Genomic DNA, 23521 nt, shown 5'->3' on the forward strand with positions numbered 1-23521 from the left:
CTGAAGGGATTGGATACTGTAGCCTAGAGGATAATTCTCTGCCTTGCAAGGCAAAGGTTGCAGGTTCAAGTCCCAGTGGATATGGCTAGCTGATGAGGCCAAAATAAGGCCGAAATAGATCTATCCTAGTCTCCCTTAATTTTCAAATTCAGCAAAAAAACATGTGATATATATATATATATATATATATATATATATATATATATATATATATATATATATTTATGTCGGATCACCCTGGTATATATTGCCTTGAGGCAAAAAGGAGCTGTGACGTTCCTTCAATATATACCATTAAAAAAAAACATATAGCCCCTCCCTTATACAGAGCTGAAGGGATCAGGTCTGGTGGCTCAGCTGTTAATTCTCTGCCTTACAAGGCAGAAGCTGCCAGATCAAATCCCAGTAAGGGTGTGGCTAGCTGATGAGGCCAGAACAAGGCCGAAATGGTGCCATCCTAGTCTCCCTTAATTTTAAAATTTCAGCAAAAAAAACATTGATACATACATGTATGTATGTATGTATGTATGTATGCACAAAAATATGCATTATCTACATGTGTATTTACACACACGCATATACAGCTCTTCTAACATTATACACATTCAACCTCATTTACTGCCAGTTTACCTCAGGGCCCCCTGCAGCCAAGCCATCCATGCCCCGACAGCTGCCTCATGGTTCACAGTGCCAACACCCATGTGCCGCAGGAGCCCACATGACCACCAGCCCACTTCTTGTTCTTGCCTGAGGCTTCAATGGAGCAGGAGGCCGAGAGGTGTGTTGCCAGGGGTGGATTCTGCTTACCTTTGCCACCAGTTTTCCTGCTAACATTGCATGTGTGTCCCCAAGATTCCACCTGAAACACAACTAAGGTACTCATCAGCTATGCTTTGGGCTAATAAATAAAGCTCAGTATTAACCCAAGGGGCAGGCGGGAAGTCTCTTTTCGAAGCATGGGAAGAGGAGAAGTCATCAGAATTAGTAAAAATTTGTGAAAAAATCCCCCCCAAAAGATGGCAGCACCCATGGACCAGCACCAACCGAACCAGATCCATGACACCATCATCACATCAACAGTGAGTCACTAATGGTTTGGCCGATCTTGTCCGAACTGGGAGGAACCCACTTGTGGTGTGTTGGTGCCATGGCTGTGAGGGGAAGCACATATCAGGGAGTGGATGGCCTGGCTGCAGGGCCCAGAGGTAAGCCAATAAGGGGCCTTCCATCCTTCCAAAGTCGGTAAAATGAGGACCCAAATTGTTGGGAACAATATGCTTACTCTCTGTAAACTACATAGAGAGGGCTGTAAAGCACTGTGAAGTGGTATATAAGTCTAAATACTATTGCCATTAAACAAAATGTTCTACATCAAGGACTACCTGTACAGTGGTACCTCTACTTAAGAACGCCTCTACTTACGAACTTTTCTAAATAAGAACTGGGTGTTCAAGATTTTTTTTGCCTCTTCTCAAGAACCATTTTCCACTTACAAACCCGAGGCCCGAAACTGTAGGGAGAAGCATCCGTGGGGCCTCTCTAGGAATCTGCTGGGAGGAAACAGGGCCAGAAAAGGCAGGGAGAAGCCTCCATGGGGCCTCTCTAGGAATCTCCTAGGAGGAAACAGGGCCTCCACCCTCCCTGTGGTTTCCCCAATCGCACACATTATTTGCTTTTACATTGATTCCTATGGGAAAAATTGCTTCTTCTTACAAACTTTTCTACTTAAGAACCTGGTCACAGAATGAATTAAGTTCGTAAGTAGAGGTACCACTGTATATGCGGCTCTGTTCCCCTGAAGGAAACGCAGGGTAGAAATCAAACAAATAATTTGATTCAGTCCACATCTTCTTGATACCATTAAAAGACACACCTGTGTGATCTTGCAGACGAGCGTATTGGCTCAGCGGTTCCATTCAATGCATCAAATTAATTGGGTGTCCAGTTCAAAAAGATGACTCGAGCGAATCAGAGCTTCACCCAGACTCAGTAAATTGTTAGCATGTTGGTGTCCAAGATAATCTTTGAACAACAAAAGAGACCATTGACAAAAATTGGGGCTTGTGAGTGTTAGCTTTCTGGAAGCTTGATATCCACCGAGCATGAAAAGAAATATCTTCAGGATAACAGTAGTAGAACAAAAGAATCAATTACGCTGAGTAGATTAAAAGAATGAGGTGGGGGAAGGAGCAGGGAAGGTAAATTTGGAATTTGTAGGCATATTGCAGCGGAATGCATTGCTGATTGGTTTTCGGACACAATTCAAAGTGTTGGTAATAAAGCCCTACATGGCATCAGACCAGATTACTTACAGGACTGCTTTCTGCCGCATATTTATTATTTTTATTATTTATTTATTTATTTATTTATTTATTAGATTTGTATGCCGCCCCTCTCCGTAGACTTGGGGCGGCTAACAACAGTAAAAAGACAATATGAACAAATCTAATATTAAAAATAATGTAAAAAAACCCCAATTTAAGAAACCAATCATACATACAGACATACCATGCATAAATTTTATAAGCCTAGGGGGAAGGGAATATCTCAATTCCCCCATGCCTGATGACAGAGGTGGGTTTTAAGGAGCTTATGAAAGGCAATGAGGGTAGGGGCAACTCTGATATCTGGGGGGAGTTGGTTCCAGAGGGTTGGGGCTGGCACAGAGAAGGCTCTTCCCCTGGGTCCCGCCAAACGACATTGTTTAGTCAATGGGACTCAGAAAAGGCCAACTCTGTGGGACCAAACTGCTCGCTGGGATTCATGCGGCAGAAGACGGTCCCATAGATATTCTGGTCCGATGCCATGAAGGGCTTTATAGGTCATAACCAACACTTTGAATTGTGACCGGAAATATACTCCCAGTGACCGGTAAGGTCCCGCAGAGTCGACCTTCTCCAGGTCCCATCAACTAGACAATGTCTAGGGAAAGAGCCTTCTCTGTGGGGGCTCCGGCCTTCAGGAATCAGCTTCCCCCAGAGATTCATACTGCCCCCACCCTCCTCACCTTTTGTAAGAGTCTTAAGACTCATCTGTGTCGCCAGGCTTGGGGTGCTTAGCTCCCTGGCCAATGAATGTCATATATGACTGATTTTTTAAAAATAAAATTGGGGATTACAGATTTGTATATTTAGTCTTCAATTAATTGGATTTAGGCTACTATATTGTATTGTTTTCTTTTTTATATGTGGTAAGCTGCCTCGAGTCCTGGCGAGGACAAATAAAGAGAAATATTTCTTCACCCAGAGGGTCATTAGTTTATGGAATTCATTTCTAGAAGAGGTCGTGGCAGCTGTCAGCATTGATAGCTTCAAGGCAGGATTAGACAGATTCATGGATGCCAAGTGTATCGGTGGTTACTGAAATGGATGTCCATGTGCCACCTCTATGTTGGTTGAGGCAGGCAGGATTCCCTTGGGTACCATTTGTTGGGGGTCAAGGGAAAGGGAGGGTCTTGCCTTCTCTTTCTGCTCAAGATCCCCATGTACAATTGGTGGGCCACTGTGTTTCACAGAATGCTGGACGATGGGCTCCTCTTATGTTCTTATATAATCAATCAATCAATCAAATAAATAAATAAATAATCACAAAATAAGCTGATTTGATGGAGCCTATCAGTTACAAAGCACAGTAGTTATTCGGAGTCTTCGGAGAGAGGCGGCATACAAATCTAATATACTATAACTATTGGAAGGCCAACTGGTCAACTTGTTGTCATCTCCTCAAGACCTCCAGGAATAAATTGTCCATTGCAGATTTAATTTTGTCTTTTCCTGGCTACTTGGGTTGGATATTTTTCAAAACAGAGCATTGAGAAATCTTCAGAGCATCTCCATCAACCCCAAAATCATCCTTCCAAATAGAGATACTGTTAAAAACTGGCACATTGTCCATTCCCTTTTTTTAATTAGAAGAATGTAATTAGATTAATTAAAAGAGTCTTAAGTAGAAGTATCTTTCCCAAATTAGCAGGGAGCTTCTTACGCACCAAAGGAGGAGGTCTGCAGGCACAACGATGCTCACAGCCATCAGATTACCAATTGCTGATTTAAACTTTTATCACAATAGGCGTTCTATTGTGATGGCACAGTGGTTAGAATGCAGTATTGCAGGCTAATTCTGCTGACTGCCAGCAGTTTGATCCTGAACGGCTCAAGGTTGACTCAGCCTTCCATCCTTTTGACGTCAGTAAAATGGGGACACAAATTGTTCGGGGCAATATGCTGACTTTGTAAGCTGCTTCGTGGAAACTGTAAAGCACTATAGGCGGTATATAAGTCTAAGGTCTATTCCTAGAACAATTAGACCTCTATCTCTTGGGAAAGATAGCAATAACAATAGCACTTAGACTTATATACTTCTTTGGAGTGTTTTACTCTAAGCCAGGATAGGCCAAGTTGGCTCTTCTATGACATGTGGTCTTCAACTCCTAGAATTCCTGAGCTAGCATGATTGGCTCGGGAATTCTGGGAGTTGAAGTCCACAAGTCATAGAAGAACCAACCTTACATAGAAACATAGAAGATTGACGGCAGAAAAAGACCTCATGGTCCATCTAGTCTGCCCTTATACTATTTCCTGTATTTTATCTTAGGAGGGATATATGTTTATCCCAGGCATGTCAGTTACTGTGAATTTACCAACCACGTCTGCTGGAAGTTTGTTCCAAACATCTACTACTCTTTTAGTAAAGTAATATTTTCTCACGTTGCTTCTGATCTTTCCCCAAACTAACCTCAGATTGTGTCTCCTTATTGCCGAAGAGCCGTAGTAACGACACGGACACAAGAGCTGGATTTAAACTTGGGTCATTTTATTAATAATAATTTGCATAATTTATTTTAATAAATTAGCATAAATTAGCATAAATTAGCATAAAATCAACATGCTTAACTATGACCCAAACAGTGGACCTGCAGGGTCAAACAAATACTTCCGGGGCGGAAATGACGTAGCAATCAACATTCCTGGGCAACTATGGGCGTAGCTCGATGCTAGTCCAGGTGAGGGACCTCTCCCTCACCTGAGACCCTGCCATGCACTCGCATGAGGGGGGTCCCGCCGGCGCACCCCTACCCGGGGACTTCAATGTGCGGGACCCAAAGACAGGTTCCCCCCAACTGCTCAGGTAGCACCCCACCATGAGCTTGGAGAGAACCTGTCAATCATCCCCAAAGATGCCCAAGGGAGAACGCACAGTTGCTAACCACCACCCAGGTTTCCGCCCCTAACCTGCCACGGAGCGGGGGTCAGATCTCTATCTTGGCCCCCCGACTCCCCCCTCTAACTGCGCCAGCTCACGCAGAGACCACTGCAGGTCCTGTAAGAAAAATGGTGTTCCTCTGTTCTGACGGAGGAAGACCAGCAGCGAGGTAAGGCCACCGCTGAACTATGGTGATGCGGGGACGGGCCACTACCACCCCGCCTAATTCTCCGACTACCGTACCCAGGGCCTTAATAACTCCCCGCCTAATCCGGTGAAGGGCCCTAAGAGAAATGGCGTCCCACCAAGCGATCCCCGGGAGGATCTCGACCACACCACTTGCGTGGAGGGCCGCACCGTGTGAAGCCACCGCAGGCTTCACGAGCCTGGCAGATCTAAAGTAGACCCCCAGGCCCACACAGGTCCTTGCCACCGAGGTGCAAGACCCACCACCTGGGCGCCGCAATGGGATGCAGCCCTCCCAGTACCAACTGGGCGCAGCAATGGGATGCCACCCTCCCAGCACACATCCAGGCGCAGCAATGGGATGCCGCCCCCGGCACCAACTGGGCGCAGCAATGGGATGCCGCCCTCCCAGCACCAACTGGGCGCAGCAATGGGATGCCACCCTCCCAGCACACATCCAGGCGCAGCAATGGGATGCCGCCCCCGGCACCAACTGGGTGCAGCAATGGGATGCCGCCCTCCCAGCACCAACTGGGCGCAGCAATGGGATGCCGCCCTCCCAGCACAACTCTGAGCGCAGCAATGAAATGCCGCCCCTGGCACCGACTGGGCGCAGCAATGGGATGCCGCCCCCCAGCACCAAATGGGCACAGCAATCGGATGCCGCCCTCCCAACACCACCTGGGCGCAGCAATGGGATGCCGCCCTCCCAGCACCAACTGGGCGCAGCAATGGGATGCCGCCCTCCCAGCACACCTCTGAGCGCAGCAATGAAATACCGCCCCTGGCACCGACTGGGTGCAGCAATGGGATGCCGCCCCCCCCAGCACCAATTGGGCACAGCAATAGGATGCCGCCCTCCCAACATCACCTGGGCGCAGCAATGGGATGCCGCCCTCCCAGGACCAACTGGGCGCAGCAATGGGATGCCGCCCTCCCAGCACCAACTGGGCGCAGCAATGGGATGCCGCCCTCCCAGCACACCTCTGAGCGCAGCAATGAAATGCCGCCCCTGGCACCGACTGGGCGCAGCAATGGGATGCTGCCCCCCCCCAGCACCAATTGGGCACAGCAATAGGATGCCGCCCTCCCAACACCAACTGGGCGCAGCAATGGGATGCCGCCCTCCCAGCACCAACTGGGTGCAGCAATGGGATGCTGCCCTCCCAGCACACATCCAGGCGCAGCAATGGGATGCCGCCCCCCGGCACCAACTGGGCGCAGCAATGAGATGCCGCCCTCCCAGCATCAACTGGGCGCAGCAATGGGATGCCGCCCTCCCCGCAATAGCGGTAGAAAACGCCCGTCCCACCGCACACCCCGTCTCCCCCGCCAGACAACAAGGACCCAGCCGCCACGACGGCAGGGTCCCCACCCCCGACGGTACCTTGTTGCTGAGTGGTCTCGGAGCGCTCATGACCCAAAGCAACACCATCGGTCGCGTCCTGGCGGGGTTGAATAGAAGGGGACCAAAAGGGAACCTGGCCTAGCTCTTATCCCGGACCCTCAACAGGCCGTTCGTACCCTAAAACAGGCCGTTGACCGCCAGCGGGCGACTTCCCCGAATCCTCCGTATCGAGAACGCCATTACCGCACTAGTGGCAGCGCCTCTCGAGAACGATTGTTCCCTAATGGCGGGATCCATACCTGGCCTGGCCAAACCCTACACCCTATCACCCACCTAACTGAGGTAATGAGATGGAAGGCACAAAAAGACCTAGCGGCCTGCAATAAGGCCCTGGCCCTAACTTCCCGCACCGTCACAATGCGGAAGTCACCATAAATCAATAACCCCGCCCCCGCCGTAGACCAAAAGGCGAAGCCGGCCAACCTGGACCAAATAGTCCAAACTAAAGGCCACGCTGCCTAAGCTGGACACAAATATGGCCATGTACACAACTGGGGCGGGCCAGCTATAGGGGTAACCCGTATGCTGCCTGCAATCCCCAAACTCTTCACCTGCCTGCTGCTAAGCCCCCCAGAGTGTCAGACACTCCCGCGAGTGCCGTAGCCCAGCAAGCCTCTACTCTCCACTGCCCGGAGCCCACCCAGGCTCCAAAAGTGGACAGGAAAAGCCTCTGGCGACACCCGTGCCCACGGGGCCAGGGTCCGAACCGGGCCAACTGACCACGGGACAAGGCGTCAGCAACCCCGTTATCTAACCCGGGGACATGCTTAGCCAAAACAATGTGTCCAGGGACAAGGACCTGTGCGCAAAAATAGCGAGCAAGCCGCATGACCCTGCCACTCGTAGAGGACAGGGCGTTCACAACAGGGACAACCACTAGGCTGTCACACCAAATTGCCCATGCTTGCCCCTGAACTGCTCACCCCAAAGCTCTAGGGCCACTATCAAGGGGAAGAGCTCCCAAAAAGGTCAAAACCTTAACCAATGAAGAGGCCCTCCATTCTGGAGGCCAAGCAGACCAGCACCACTGGTCACCTAACATAACCCCCAAAACCACTGGTCTCTGCAGCCTCAGAACACAACTGCAACCCAGCTTCCAAAGGAAGCTCTTGCCTCCAAAAGGACAACCCATTAAAACTTTCTAAGAACTCCCGCCACACGTAGAGGTCAGCCCTGACCCCTGCACATAAGCGGGTACGCTGCTGGGGCAAACGGAGCCCCTACATCGCAGTATAATAACGACCAAGCCCAGACCACTGCGCCTCCTGAGCGCCCACACCAAGACGGCGCTAAAGCTCTCCGCAAGAGAGCATGAGACAGCGCAACCCATGGGGAAAGCCCTGTCCACATAAAAGCCCCCCTCGAAGTGGAAGCCCAAGAGCCCGCAGCCGTCTGGGTGAATGGGGATGAGCCGGGATGCAGACTCAATGTCGCATTTATCCATAAGGGCTCCAACCCCACACTTCCTTACCACGGCCACGGCCGCATCAAGGATGCGTGCCGGACTGAACAAAGTTTGTCAGGAACGAAACCATTCAAGACTCCCTTTTAGGGAAAGACAAGTGGGGAATCAACCTATATTCACCACTCGCCTTCCAGGGGACCCCCCATAATGGGGACACCCCAAATTCGGGAAGGGCGGCTCCGGAAGGGCCCAAGGACCCTCCCCTCGGCCACCTCCTTCGCTATTCTGGACCGAACAATGCCTTCATGTCCCACAACCGACCTGAGGTTGTCGGACCTGAAGGCTTGCCCAAAACCCCCATGTAAGGGATCGTGAATCCCTTTGAGAAACCTAGCAAGAGAGCAGCCGCTCCCGAGCGAGGGTGGTAGTCCCTCAACCAACCCTCGAGTGTTTGTAGATCAAGTGGGCTGGGCCCATTTTCCCCCAGTAGGTGGGGTTTGTTCCCTGGACCCTCCCCCTCTTAACCGCCCCCTTTTAGGGGCATGGGCACACCGAAGCGGCATGGGAACCCTGCCTTCCCGCATGCATGGCTGTACCTACACCAAGGGGCGAAAACAAGCCCCTTTGCAGCAAAACCATGACATGCAACGAACGGGTCCCACACCGTGGTGGCCCCCATACCTAAATACCCCTGGCCCCGACGGGAAAGCCGTCAAAAACAGGGGCAGAGGCACTACTGCCTGCGTTGGCGGGGTCCAACCCCCCGCCCCTGACACACCAGGCCCTAGCAAAAGGCTGCCCCGGGGGCCTGTGCCCCCGCAGTGCGAGCCGGCGGGGGGGGGGGGGGGCAAGCCTGGTTACAGGCCCCCCCCCCCCGCACAAAAACCCCAAGAAAACTGGGACCGGGTGGCACCAACCGCATTCCCCCCACGGCAGGACCCACCGGGGGGCCCTTCCTGGCTATCCCTGACCGAGGGCCTCATCACCCTCCCAGGCACAGCTACTGTGGGGCTACCAAATATGAAATAATCAATGTTTGACTATAAAATTACTGAAGTTGGACTATGACTTTACTAAAAGAGTAGTAGATCCTTGGAACAAACTTCCAGCAGACTTGGTAGATAAATCCACAGTAACAGAATTTAAACATGCCTGTGATAAACATATATCCATCCTGACAAGATACAGCAAATAGTATAAGGGGCAGACTAGATGGACCAAGGTCTCTTCCTGCCGTCAGACTTCTATGTTTCTATATAAATATTTAAATAATTGTCTGCTCATAATATATATATATAAATATATTAATCGCGTTAACCAAAATTACCAATATAATCAGTTTTATTATTATTATTATTATTAATGTGTTATCTCATTCTTATTTTTACACAGTAATGCCAAGAGGGCAGCAAATGGCCTCTGCCTGCACAGGCAGCGCAGCAGCAAGGAGCTGCCGCCAAGGGCCTAACTGCCCCTATACCGGGGCCACGAAAACGGGGGGGGCGCCACGCGATCCCCCCCGCCCGATCCCCCACGGTCCCGAGGGGGCGACCAGAAGGATCACCCCCAGGGCAAAATAGAGGGCCGAAACAGACCCGGCCTTCACGCCGGACCCGAAGCCTCCCAGACCGCTCCACGAGCCTCCGGTGAGGCTTCCAAAATGGCGGCCGCAACCCTCGGCCGCCTCTTACGAAGCGGGAGAAGAGGGGCGGACCGCCGGCCATGGATGGGGCTTTCGCCCAGCTGCTCCAAGTAGCTGCAGCCTCCTCAAGCCTCCGACGAGGCTTCCAAAAGCGGCGGCCGCCCACGCGGCCGCCGAAAGAGACTCCAAGAGCAGACAGCCATGTGTCTGCTCCAGCTGCCGGTCCGGGCGAGAAGGCCTGGCCCAGGGCCCGCAGGCCCTTAAATAGGGCCAGCAAGCCCCGCCCCTGATCGGCAGCAACGTCAGGGCCTCGTAGGCCTGATTTTCGGCCGAAATCTCATCTCGCGAGATTTCGGCCGAAAACAAGATGGCGGCCGCCATGAGGGAGTCCGGTGTCTGCCCGGTCCCTCCGGCAAATGCTGCCAGCCGGTAAGGTCGACCGGCGCTATTCTTGTTTCACTTTCCTATTAAAAACACTTGTTTCGATCTTGTCCCCACTTTCCCTTCTGTCCTCCAGACTATACTTTCCCTACCCTTGCTCTAAGGGGTTTACATATTGCCCCCAGAAATTTGGGGGTCGTTCAGTTTACTCACCTGGGAAGGATGAAAGGATGGTAGACTGAGTCAACCTTGAACTGCCAAATTGCAGTCAGTTGGCAGTCAGCGGAAGTAGCCTGGAGTACTGCATTCTACCTATCTATCTATCTATCTATCTATCTATCTATCTATCTATCTATCTATCTATCTATCTATTTATTTTATTAGATTTGTATGCTGCCCCTCTCCGAAGACTCGGGGCGGCTCACAACAACAATAAGAAACAGTATAAACAATGGAACAAATCTAATAACAAGAATTATATAAAAAAACCCAACTGTTAAAAAACCATACAACACATACATACCAAACATAAAATATAAGAAAGCCTGGGGGAGATTTATTTATTTATTTATTTATTTATTTATTTATTTATTTATTGGATTTGTATGCCGCCCCTCTCCGGAGACTCAGGGCGGCAAACAGCAACAATAAATCAGTGTACAATAGTAGTCTGATGTTAGAAACAATTAAAAACCCATTAATATAAAAAATCAAACATACATACATACATACCATGCATAGAATTGTAAAGGCCTAGGGGGAAGAGGGTCTCAATTCCCCCATGCCTGACGGCAGAGGTGGGTTTTAAGCAGCTTACGAAAGACAAGGAGGGTGGGGCAATTCTAATCTTTGGAGATGTCTTAATTCCCCCATGCCTGGCGATATAGGTGGGTCTTGAGTAACTTGCAAAATACAAGGAGGGTGGGGGCTGTTCTAATCTCTGGGGGGAGTTGATTCCAGAGGGCCGGGGCCACCACAGAGAAGGCTCTTCCCCTGAGGCCCGTCAAACGACATTGTTTGGTCAACGGGACCCGGAGAAGGCCAACTACTCTAACCACTGCACCACCATGGCTCAAGATATAATCAAACCACAATAACAAGGCACTTCTTGCTTCTCTTCCATTTGTTCCTCAGGACGCCAGCTATGATTGGATGTTCTTTTGTCGTGAATCGGAAGTTCTTTGGGGAAATTGGTCTTCTCGACCCAGGGATGGACGTTTACGGTGGAGAGAACATTGAGCTTGGAATTAAGGTTTGTGAGATAATCATAACGAAGTGATTCTTCTTCCTCAGGTAGTTGAATAAGAACTTGTAAATTGAAATCTGATTCTTCCTCCTGGACCATCCTCTTTGTAAATAAGTGGCTTCTTTTCTTTTTAAAAAATATTCTGTTTAAGTCTTGCCTCCTAGCGTTCCAATGTTTACTGTATCTTTAAAATAAAAAGGTGGTGGGTTTTTCTCAGATTGCTTCTCAAGGGTCACATAATCTTCGGTCTTAAACCTTCCAAATAAATTGATAGTGTTTCTGCATAAATACACATCATTGATATACATGTGAACATCTCTAGAGAAATATTAGCTGGTATCAAGTTCTGTCTGAGATCAAATCAGTATCATTCTCTCTAAATCGTCGGAATTAATTAGCTATCACTCCAAAGAAGTAAAAAATAATAAATTCTCACTGTTTCCTTCCCTCTGAATCTAAAGTTCACTTTGGTCTTCTAGAAGATTTGTATGTTCTGCTAATCAGAAAAGCCCAATTAGATTTTTTTGAGCATTCAGGGGGTGTGATTAGAAAGTACACTCTCCCTTCCGTCCCACATATTGGTGAGCAACAGATGAGACCTTTTGCACACCTCAAAGAGAAAGAAACAGATTAGGAATTTGTTTCATTTAAAGTGTTTTTATTTCATCTGTCATGCACCATCCCTGAAGAGAGTATTCAGCAACGCACTGCAATATTGTAGGCAGTATGCAAACAAACTAGTATATGGGAGTAACTCATTTTGGGAGTTTGTTCAAGTTATTTATGGTTCAAGTCACTGGACCGTCAGTTAAACAAAGGAGCTCCGTCTTCATTCTCAGTTGCAAACAAATTAACTAAGGTTACCAGTATAAGATAAATCTATTGTTTGATTGCTCTTGTGAGAACCTTACTTGACCTTCTACTAACACAGCCAAGCTAATGTTATTGCCCGGATTTATCTATCTATCTATCTATCTATCTATCTATCTATCTATCTATCTATCTATCTATCTATCTATCTATCTATCTGTTATTTGGATTTCTAGGTCACCTTTCTCTGTACTCAGGGCACCTTACAAAACAGGGATCAAATACAAAAAGAAACATATAAATCTAATAAATTATTAGATACAAATGTAATAAATTATTAAAATTATTATTATTATATAAGAGATCCTGTTGCAGTCAAGTTTTTCATTTCTTTACTGGTCCTTGTTTCTTCCTCTTCCTTCTGTCCAGTCTGTTGCTAGGTTGGTGTACCGTATTTTTTGGAGTATAAGCAGTGATGGTTTCCTATAGGTACAGTCAGGTACGCAGAACCAGTAGAAAACTTTTGATCTGGTATGCAGAACCGGTAGAAAAATTTTGAACACCCACAAAATAAGCCACGCCTACAGCATGGTAGTAAAATTTTTTGCAGCCCTTCACACCTTTTTCCTCCCTAAAAGAGGCTGAAAATTTGCCTGGGTCTTCTACACTAAATGTAACTTTTTCAAAGCCTTTACCTGCATACATACATACAGTACTATTGCTGTACGAGATAGTTCTTGAGTTACAACCACAATTGAGCCCAACATTTTGGTTGCTATGCCCTGTCAGGTGTTATTGTCTAGTTGACGAGACCTGGAGAAAGCCAACTCTGTGGGACCTGATTGGTCGCTGGGACTCATGCGGCAGAAGGCGGTCTCATCAGGGCCACCATCAGGAATTTTGGGGCCCCATACAGCCTAAGTGTCTGCCCCCCCCCCCCCCCGCCATTTTAAAACTATTTTAAGTCGCCAAGCCACTCCATCCCCCGGGGATCATTTCCCGCCTCACGCCAAGCGAGGCGGTCCCATAGGCCAGTGTTTCCCAACCTTGGCAACTTGAAGATATCTGGACTTCAACTCCCAGAATTCCCCAGCCAGCAAATGCGAGGAGCTGGAAAGGACGAGGGGAGAGAAAAAGCAGGGTACCAGCAGTCAGGCAAGTGTCTTGAGGGGGCACTCCCATCTGGAAGGAAGGGAAGAAAGGCGAGGGCGAGCTATGAAGGAAGGAAGGAGGGAGGGAAGGAGGAATGGTAAAAGGGGCGATCAAGAGAGGAATGGGTGGGTGAATGAATGGACGGAGGGTGGGAAGGAAGGAAGGAAGGAAAGAAGGAAGGGACAGGAACAGAGGAAGGGTGCAAAGAAAGCAAGGAAAGGTGTGAAAGGGGAGAGTAAAAGAGGAAGGAGTGAAAGAAGGGAATGAGGGAGGAAAGAAGGGAGGAAGGAAAAGGAAAGCAAGAAATGGAGGGAGGAAAGGAAAGAAAGAAAGAAAGAAAGGGGGAAGGGACAGGAACAGAGGAAGGAAGCAAGGAAACCTATGAAAGGGGAGAGTAAGAGAGGAAGAACTGAAGGGAGGGAGGGAGGAAAGAAGGTAGGAAGGAGAAAGAAAAGAAGAAATAGAGGAAGGGAAGGTAAAAGAGAGAAAGAAAAAGAGCAAGAAAGAAAGAAAAAAAGAGAGAAAGAAAGAAAATGAAAGAGAAATAAAAATAGAGAGGGGGAATGAAAGAAATGGAAGGAGGGAAGGAAGGAGAGAAAGCAAGAGAAAGAAAGAAAGCAAGAGAAAGAAAAAAGAATGAAAGAGCAAGAGAGCAAGAGAGAAAAAGAAAGAGAGAAAGAAAGAAAGAAAGAAAGAAAGAAAGGCAACTTCAAAGAAAGGCTCACTGAGCATCTCTCACTCTCTCTCTCTCTTTCTATCCCTCTTTCTTTCTCTCTCTTCCTTTCTATCTCTCCTCTTCCTTTATCTCCTCTCTCTCTCCCTCTCTCTTTCTCTCTCTTTCTCTCCCCCCTCTCTCTCCCCTTTCCCTCTCTTTCTCTCTCTCCCTCTCTTGCTATCTCCCCCCTCTCCCTCTCTCTTTCTCTCTCTTTCTCTCCCCCCTCTCTCCCCCCTTTCCCTCTCTCTTTCTCTCTCTCCCTCTCTTGCTATCTCTCCCCCTTTCCCTCTCTCTTTCTCTCTCCCTCTCTTGCTAACTCTCCCCCCTCTCCCTCTCTCTTTCTCTCTCTCCCTCTTTCTCTCTCTTTCCCTCCCCCCTCTCTCCCCCCTTTCCCTCTTTCTCTCTCTCCCTCTCTTGCTATCTCTCCCCCTCTCCCTTTCTCTCCCTCTCTTGCTATCTCTTTCTCCCCCCTCTCTCCCTCTCTTTCTCTCTCTCCCCCTCTCTCTTTCTCTCTCTCCCTCTCTTGCTATCTCTTTCTCTTCCCCCTCTCTCCCTCTCTCTTTCTCCCTCTCCCTCTCTTTCTCTCCCCCTCTCTCCCTCTCTCTTTCTCTCTCTCCCTCTCTCTTTCTCTCTCTCTCTTTCTCCCCCCCTCTCTCCCTCTCTCTTTCTCTCTCTCCCTCTCTTGCTATCTCTTTCTCTCCCCCTCTCTCCCTCTCTCTTTCTCTCTCTCCCTCTCTTGCTATCTCTTTCTCTCTCTTTCTCCCCCATCTCTCCCTCTCTCTTTCTCCCTCTCCCTCTTTCTCTCTCTTTCTCTCCCCCGTCTCTCCCCCTTTCCCTCTCTCTTTCTCTCCCCCCTCTCTCCCCCTTTCCCTCTCTCTTTCTCTCTCTCCCTCTCTTGCTATCTCTCCCCCTCTCCCTTTCTCTCTCTCCCTCTCTTGCTATCTCTTTCTCTCCCCCCTCTCTCCCTCTCTCTTTCTCCCTCTCCCTCTCTTGCTACCTCTTTCTCTCCCCCCTCTCTCCCTCTCTCTTTCTCCCTCTCCCTCTCTTTCTCTCCCCCCTCTCTCCCTCTCTCTTTCTCCCTCTCCCTCTCTTGCTATCTCTTTCTCTCTCTTTCTCCCCCCTCTCTCCCTCTCTCTTTCTCCCTCTCCCTCTCTCTCCCCCCTCTCTCTTTCTCTCTCTCCCTCTCTTGCTATCTCTTTCTCTCCCCCCTCTCTCCCTCTCTCTTTCTCTCTCTCCATCTCTTGCTATCTCTTTCTCTCTCTTTCTCCCCCCTCTCTCCCTCTCTCTTTCTCCCTCTCCCCCTCTCTCTTTCTCTCCCTCCCTCTCTTGCTATCTCTTTCTCTCCCCCCTCTCTCCCTCTCTCTTTCTCTCGGCAGCGGCAAGGTCGTCAGCTGTGAGGCGGAGCTCCGGAACGGAGCAATGACGGCGGCGGCTAGACGTGTTGCTAGATGCCGTAAATGCTGTCCAGCCACCGCAGTCAGTGCCTCTGTTCCAGAGCTCAGCCCCCGCCTCACAGCTGACCACTCTGCCACTGCCCCACGGCTACTACCCACTGCCTGCGACTGCTGAGAGAAAGAGAGAAGGAGAGAGGGGGGAGAGGGGCCTACTACCCGCTGCGGCTGTCGCTGCTGCCACCATCACCCTTCCGCTGCACGCCGCCCTTCCGCTGCCGCTACCCTCCCACCAGCCCCAAATCGGAAGAGGGGAAGGGAGGGAAAGGAGGAGCCACCCCGCCGTAGCGGCTTGTAGAAGAGGGGGGCAGCGGCGCGCCCAGCCGATCGGGCAGGTGTGTGTGTGTGTGTGTGTGTGTGTGAGTGAGTTGCAAGGAAGGGGCTGGAGCAGCGGCCGCATCACCCAACGCCGCCGCCCCGGGAAAAGGTAGAGCCGCGTTAAGGCCCCGCAAAGCAGGGCCGAAGCGGCAGCCCAGAAGCCGGCATGCAGAAGCCCACAGAGAAATCCCACAACTTCCGCATCGACACTCTCCTGGCCGAGGAGCCGGTGCGGCCGGTGCCCAGCGTCTCCCCGGAGAGCTCCGCCAGCAGCCCCGGCGCCTGCCTGTGCACCAAGACGCCTTCGCCTTGCACCCCGCCGGGCTTGGTCCCCCTGCCCGCCGCCTCCTTCGTCCCCAAGCCCGGCTTGCTCAACCTGCCCCCGCTGGCCTCCCTCGGCGGCTTGCCAGCCATCTACCCGCCTCCGCTTTATCCAATCCCGGCTCTGGCCGGCCAGCACGCCGCCTTCACCTACCCCACCAGCCCCAAAGCTCACCTGCTGCAGCCGCCAGGGAAGCTCCAGCCGGGTGGGGCGCTGCAGTTGCCGGAAAACTTGAAAGGCGCTAAGAAGGAAGCTCAGCTTCCTCTTCTCACAACTTTTTGAACAATTAGGGGCCCCGGCCTTCTGGCGCCAAATTAGCAGCTCCTTGCACATGCGCAAAAGGGCCCGGACTTTTTCTTTTCTGAGGTGACAGTCTGCGCATGTGCAAGGAGCTGCTGACTGCGGGCCCCTCTAATTGGTCAATTTCACCGGGCCCGGTACGGGACTCCCAGTAGTACCGGTCTATCGGCGGCCCTGGGTCTCATAAGTAATCTGGTCCAATGTCATGTAGGGTTTTATAGGTCATAACCAACACTTTCAATTGTGTTCAGAAACAAATTTGCAGCCAATGCAGCCTGCAGAGTGCTGCAGATACAACGGTGTACCAAGGAAGGCCCATGGTTGCTCGCACAGATGCATTCTGCACAATCTGTAGTTTCTGAATGCTCTTCAAAGATAGCCCCAGGTAGAGAGCATTGCAGTAGTCGAACCTCGAGGTGATAGAAACATAGAAAACATAGAAACATAGAAGATTGACGGCAGAAAAAGACCTCATGGTTCATTTAGTCTGCCCTGATAGTTTGTTCCAAGCATCTACTCCTCTTTCAGTAAAATGATATTTTCTCAGGTTGCTTCTGATCTTGGCTGATAAGGGCATGAGTGACTGTGAGTAGAGACTCCCTGTCCAGTGCCCCTCTTGCCACAACTGAAAGATAATGTTCCAAGGTCAACTATTGTAACATTGGAATCATCATCAGTTTAAGCAAGCAACTGTTACACAGAAGAATGGGGGGGGGATTCTTAATACAGAGAACACATATTTGAAGCTAATGGGCTTGAAGGCCAGATATCTGATTCCTAGGAGACTTTTCTTGATGGTAAGAGCTGTTCAATAATAGAAACAGCTTCCTTGATAGCCGTCTATAGCCTCCTGTGCCTTCTATTTCTGCAATTGGACATCATTAGATGACACTGTTACAATCAGTGTCCTAGAATGTGATCTATGGCTAATTACACCCCATTTGCCCCCCAGGAAAAAAAACACTTCCCAATCAGGCTATCAATGCAGCAACATTCATCTTCAGTGACATGAGTTTTACTTATTTTTTTCCCCTACTCATAAAATAAGCCAAATGAAGGCAACCCACTTTCCCCACCAGCCTCTTCTCTCAAACTTACTCCCACTCCGCATGCTGAAAATGAGTTCAGGCCTTGCAAAGCAACAGTGGTTATCTGTCTTTAACAGCAATTAAAATGTCAAGTTAATCTTCCAGGTCATAAATCGAGTTTAAGTTCATGGATTTATGTTGTGTTACCAAGCAAGCTATGAACAGGGCCAGGCATTGAATGCAAAAGGGTACAGATAGTCCTTGTTTAGCTACCATAGTCGGCACCGGTAACTTGGTCTTTAAGTGAAACAGTCCTTATGGACAACCATATTTTTCTTATATTCAGAAATGTTCAAACTACAAATCCCACACCAACTTTAGCAAAATTGAACACATTTTGCAAGCTAAACTATCTATAAATTGAAAAATAATTCACAAAAACAGGGGGGGGGCTGCCTTTTATAATCAAAATAAATCACTATGCATAATTTTTTTCAGTTCAATTTTCATATCATTGTGTGCAGAAATGTTCAGACTATTTTCCAAGGGAAAAAAGCTTTCAAATTGACCAAACATAAGCACTTCAAATGAAGAGTTTTCGGTCCGGGTCAGGGTGACCCGGGAATAGAACAAGTGTGACTTTTTTTTCAGCAAGAAAGAAACCCCCCACCCCCCCAAAAAAATTCTCATAGATAAAACCCCTGAAATGATGAAAAGTCATGAAATTTCAAGTTTCAGAGATGCAGGGAAAAAATTTTATAGGGTCTCAAACTTTGATTTTGGGTCGCACAGACCCGAACAGCACAGCAGGGTTAAGAAGATGTTGGATAACCTTTTGTCTGGAATGGTGTAGGGTTTCCTGCCTAAGTAGGGGATTGGACTAGAAGACCTCCAAGGTCTCTTCCAACTCTGGTATTTTATTCTATTCTATTCTATTCTATTCTAGTGTGCAGCAGCTACCAAAAATAAAGCCAATCCAGTTCTAGGCTGCATTAACAGTGGGATAGAATCAAGATCATGTGAAGTGTTAATACCACTTGGTAAAGCCACAGTTGGAATACCGCACCCACTTTTGTTCACCATGATGTAAAAAAAGATGTGGAGACTCTAGAAAGGGTGCAGAGAAGAGCAACAAAGATGATTAGGGGACTGGAGGCCAAAATATATGAAGAACGGTTGCAGGAACTGTGTATGTCTAGTTTAATGGAGAAAAATGGACCAGGGGAGATATGTTAGCAATATCTCAGGGGTTGACACAAAAAAAGAGGGAGTCAAGCTGTACTCCAAACCTGAGGGTAGGACAAGAAGAATGGATGGGAACTAATCAAGGAGAGAACCAACCTAGTAATAAGGAAAAATTTCCTGACAGTTAGAACAATTAATCCGTGGAACAGTTTGCCTCCAGAAGTTGTGAATGCTCCAACACTGGAAGTTTTTAAGAAGATGTTGGATAACCTTTTGTCTGGAATGGTGTAGGGTTTCCTGCCTAAGTAGGGGATTGGACTAGAAGACCTCCAAGGTCTCTTCCAACTCTGGTATTTTATTCTATTCTATTCTATTCTATTCTATTCTACTCTACTCTACTCTACTCTACTCTACTCTACTCTACTCTACTCTACTCTACTCTACTCTACTCTACTCTACTCCACTCCACTCCACTCCACTCCACTCCACTCCACTCCACTCCACTCCATTCCATTCCATTCCATCCAAATACCCCATCCCACCCCATCCCATCTCATTCCATCCCTTTAACTCCTTTTCTGCCCCTCCTGTTCTTCTTCAGCTTCTGTTGAGGTTTCATGAGAAAAAGCCACAACGAGAAGAGACTGAGAGATGAGATTGGCTGATTTTATTGTGCTGTGGGCACACAATGGTTGTGATTTTCTTTGATTTTGATTTAATGTGTTTTATGTACTTGGTCATTCTTGTTTGTAAAGCTTAGGGTATGATGTAAAGCAAGACAAATCCATTTTTAATAAATCAGGGTCAAGCTAACCGTGACTTAGCACGGTGTGTAAATTTTATCAGGTATTAAGGACAGAGAGCAATCAATGTTAACAAGATAAACTGAGAGCTTAGACTTGGTGGATGCCATATAGTGTTAATGCAAAGGAGCTGCACTGCAAGAGATCTTAGTATGTAGATACAGTGATACCTCGTCTTATGTACCCCTCATCATATGAACTTTTTGCGGTACGAACCCGGGGTTTAAGATTTTTTTTGCCTCTTCTTCTGAACTATTTTCACCTTACGAACCCGCCGCTGCCGCTGGGATGCCCTGCCTCCGGACTTCTGTTGCCAGCAAAGCACCTGTTTTTGCGCTTCTGGGATTCCCCTGAGGCTCCCCTCCATGGGAAACCCCACCTCTGGACTTCCGTGTTTTTGCAATGCTGCAGGGGAATCCCAGCAGGGGAATCCCAGCATCGCAAAATCGGGTGCTTTGCTGGCAACGGAAGTCCGGAGGTGGGGTTTCCCAGCGAGGGGAGCCTTAGCGAAATGGCAGTATCGCAAAAACACCGAAGTCTGGAGGTGGGGTTTCAAGGACTTCAGTGTTTTTGCGATGCTGCCCTAAGTGCTTTGGAGGTTGACTCTTTCTTCTCTGTGGCAGCCCCTGAGATATTGGAATACTGCTGTTACATCTCCCCTGGTCCTTCTTTTCATTAAACTAGCCATGCCCAGTTCCTTCAACCGTTCTTCATATGTTTTAGTCCCCTAATCATCTTTGTCGCTCTTCTCTGCACTTTTTCCAGAGTCTCAACATCCTTTTTGCATCGTGGTGACCCAAACTGAATGCAGTATTCCAAGTGTGGCCTTACCAAGGCCTTATAAAGTGGTATTAACACTTCACATGTTGAATCTGTATTGACCTATTCATGAAGTTTTCTCAGCAATATTTCTCCCTTAAATTTTACAGTCTAGGATAGGAAAATCCCAGGGCATCCCCTGGGATTTTTTCATGGTCTCCTATCCAACTAGTGATCAAATCCAACCCAGCTATGCTTCTGAAGTTCCTGCCCCTTGTATTTTGTGTGGACACATATATTGCAATATATGGGGAAATGCAAAAATTGAAATAGAACAACAAACCAAGCTGCGTATTAGCTCAATAAGTATAGGTGAGATCAATCCTCTTGGAAATGTAAACCAAATAAATCCACAAATGAACACCCCAGTCTCAAAGGCAGTTATGAAGCAGTAGTAAGTTTGGCAAGCTGGAGCAGCAGGAGTGTTTTCTATGATCCTTAATTGACTACACAAAGGAGGCATAGAAAACCCATTTTAAAATGTGCCAGATTCAAGTGTGGGTTGTGTAGTTATACAAATAGCACAGCTCTCTTTGAGTTGCAGTATAAGAAAGGGAAAAAATAAATAAATGTTATGGGATAGACACGGCTTTCCTTGTTAGATCTGATGCAGACTATCTATCTTTCTGCCAGTCGTTGGAAAATGTTATATTACAGTGCAATCTCAAAGGTTACTGTGAATCGCTAACAATAAAAAAGCACACTCCAAAGCTTGGGAAATGTCAGAGGTTCGGTTTGTAGCATTTGCTTATTCTGAGAATGCCTTGATGCTACTTCAATAAACTCTTGCCAATCTCAGCCCACAGTCTCCCATGTAAATTCTGAAGGGAATTTGATGGCAGCTGTTTAGCTCAATTCTGGGAAACAGATATGACAGGCACAAACAAGCAGAGCCACACATGCAGAGTTCAATATAAGTACCATATTTCTGGAGTATAAGGCACACTTTTTTCCTCCCTAAAAGAGACTGAAAATTTTGGTGTGTCTTATTGTTGTGGTTGGCTCTGGCCCAGCTCCTGCCCCAGGGAATGGGGAGGTGGATGCAGGGGAAAATTCAACATGTCACAGGCCTGTGTTATTGCTGACAGAATCAGTTCAGAGTTTTGTTTCCTCGGACGAAGAAGAAGGTGGGAGTGACTCAGCAGAGGAGGGCTTGGCACATCAGCCCAGGCAGTCAATCTCCCTTATCTTCCGTTGATTCAGATGGTGACAATTTGGACCCACGCAAGCGCAGAATTATGCGTAGAAGAGACCAAGTAAGAACATATTACAGGAAATAAGGGAGGCCACCTGTGTTTGGGTGGGGCTCCAGTAATTAGGGCTGCTGCTATAAATAGCAGCATGTGGGTTTGGCCGTTGTGGAAGAATATCTGATCGGAGTTCATCAGGAATCTTGTGTTGCTGGACTTTGTTGCTTTTTCACGCCTTTGAAACCAAAGCAGAGCAACGTGTGTGTGTATGTCTCACTTTGTTGGAAGAAGAAGGGGTGTGAAGTTTCTTCACAGCTGCTAGCTAAGTACTTAATGACTGCTTAAGGGAAATTGTACAGACTCCCCAGTTGTTTTGGACGAGTGCTCTTTGCAATACAAAAAGAGTGCTTTGTTTATTTTGAATTTTGTGATAAAGAACATTGTTCTGAATTTTCAAACGTGTGTGTGTCTGAAATTTGTACCCGTGGATTTTCGAGAGGCTCCTATCAGAGAGCCCGGCAGAACACTTATACTCCAAATGTAGCTTTTTTCTGCAGCTTTTTTCCCCAGTGCTAATGATCTTCCCACCTCTTCCCAGCTTGCAGGCTTGTTTTCATTGCTACTCCCTCCGAAAAAGTTTTTTTTCAGCCCTAACAAGATGCTAATAATGATCTTCCCAGCTTGCAGAGTTTTTTTCATTGCTACTGCGAATTTTTTTTCCAGCCTTAAGTCTTTGCAGGCTTGTTTCATTGCTACTCCCTTCAAAGAATACTTTTTTTTCAGCCCTAACCAGGGGATAAAATAATGTGCTGCAGCGGACCAGACTAAGAACACTAGCCCGATGAATACCTGGTAGGTATTTCCCCTATTCCCCCCACACACACACACACCTCCACCAAACAAACCTAAGGTGCATCTAATATTCTGGTAAATCTTATACTCCAAAAATACTGTATTTCATTGTGCTCTGCAGATAATGCAGTGCTTCTTAAATAGTAGGGCAGGCACCCCTGGGAGGGGGCATGGAGCAATGCCGGGTGGGGGCATGTTCCAAGGGAACATGCTTTTTTTTTGCCACAGGGAGTAGGGATTTTTGCACCAAAAAATAGCACACAACACAGGAGATGTGAAGTGCAGATAACAAACTTTTAAGAGATATCATTGAAAAATATTTAACAGGAAAGAAAAGAAAGGAGGAGAGAGAGAGAGAGTTAATGAAACAAACGCAAGTCTCCCAAAAACTAAGACAAGGAAATATGACAAAGCGTATGTAGCGTTTGGCTTCACCGTGACTATGGTAGGAGACGAGGAAAGATCGGTATGTTTACGGTGTCTAAAAATGTTGGCAGAGAGAGGAGGCCAGGCACCCTAACCCTAACCCTTGATGTGAGTGATGTCAAATTGGCCATGCCGACCCCATCACATGATCACCCAGCCACCCCCATCCAATCACATGACCACAAAGACACTGTCACCCAGTCACATGACTGCCAAACCATTCCCACCCAGTCAAATGATCATGAATCCACACCCACTGTCGCATGACCATCAAGCCACACCCACAAAATAAGCCACACCCACAAAATAAGCCACACCCACAGAACTGGTAGTTAAAAAAATAGAAACCACCCCTGATCTCAACAGCTTTAAGATGATAGGACTTCTGCAAAAATCCCAGCCAACAAGTAATAGGAATTACAACAATAAGATATCTAATGAAGTAATCAAGACAAAATGATGTGTTTTTCTTTTAAAAAAAGCAGTATTTTGCTCCATCTTTCTAATAAAAAATCCTCATTTTACTGGATTTTTTTTTCTGACTCTGACACATACAAACTCACAACTGAGCCTATAACAGTAATCCAAGGCGATTTTGCAACTGTCACATGAGTTCAGACAGGCCTTTGGTGCTGTCAGGCAAAGCATCCAAATCTCTCAAGATTTCACAGTTTAACAAT

The 23521-nt window shown here is 47.8% G+C and overlaps 1 protein-coding gene across 1 annotated transcript in view; it reads left to right on the forward strand.

Moving 5' to 3' along the window:
- Window positions 1-23521, forward strand: part of GALNT17 (polypeptide N-acetylgalactosaminyltransferase 17) — a 425502-nt gene that overhangs the window by 308678 nt on the left and 93303 nt on the right. The window contains exon 6 of the mRNA XM_070730672.1: window positions 11359-11476. Coding sequence (XP_070586773.1) covers window positions 11359-11476 — 118 coding nt within the window. The remainder of the gene's footprint in view (window positions 1-11358; window positions 11477-23521) is intronic.

The sequence above is a fragment of the Erythrolamprus reginae genome, chromosome 1 (assembly GCF_031021105.1).
Source record: "Erythrolamprus reginae isolate rEryReg1 chromosome 1, rEryReg1.hap1, whole genome shotgun sequence".
In the NCBI taxonomy this organism is placed as follows: Eukaryota; Metazoa; Chordata; class Lepidosauria; order Squamata; family Dipsadidae; genus Erythrolamprus; species Erythrolamprus reginae.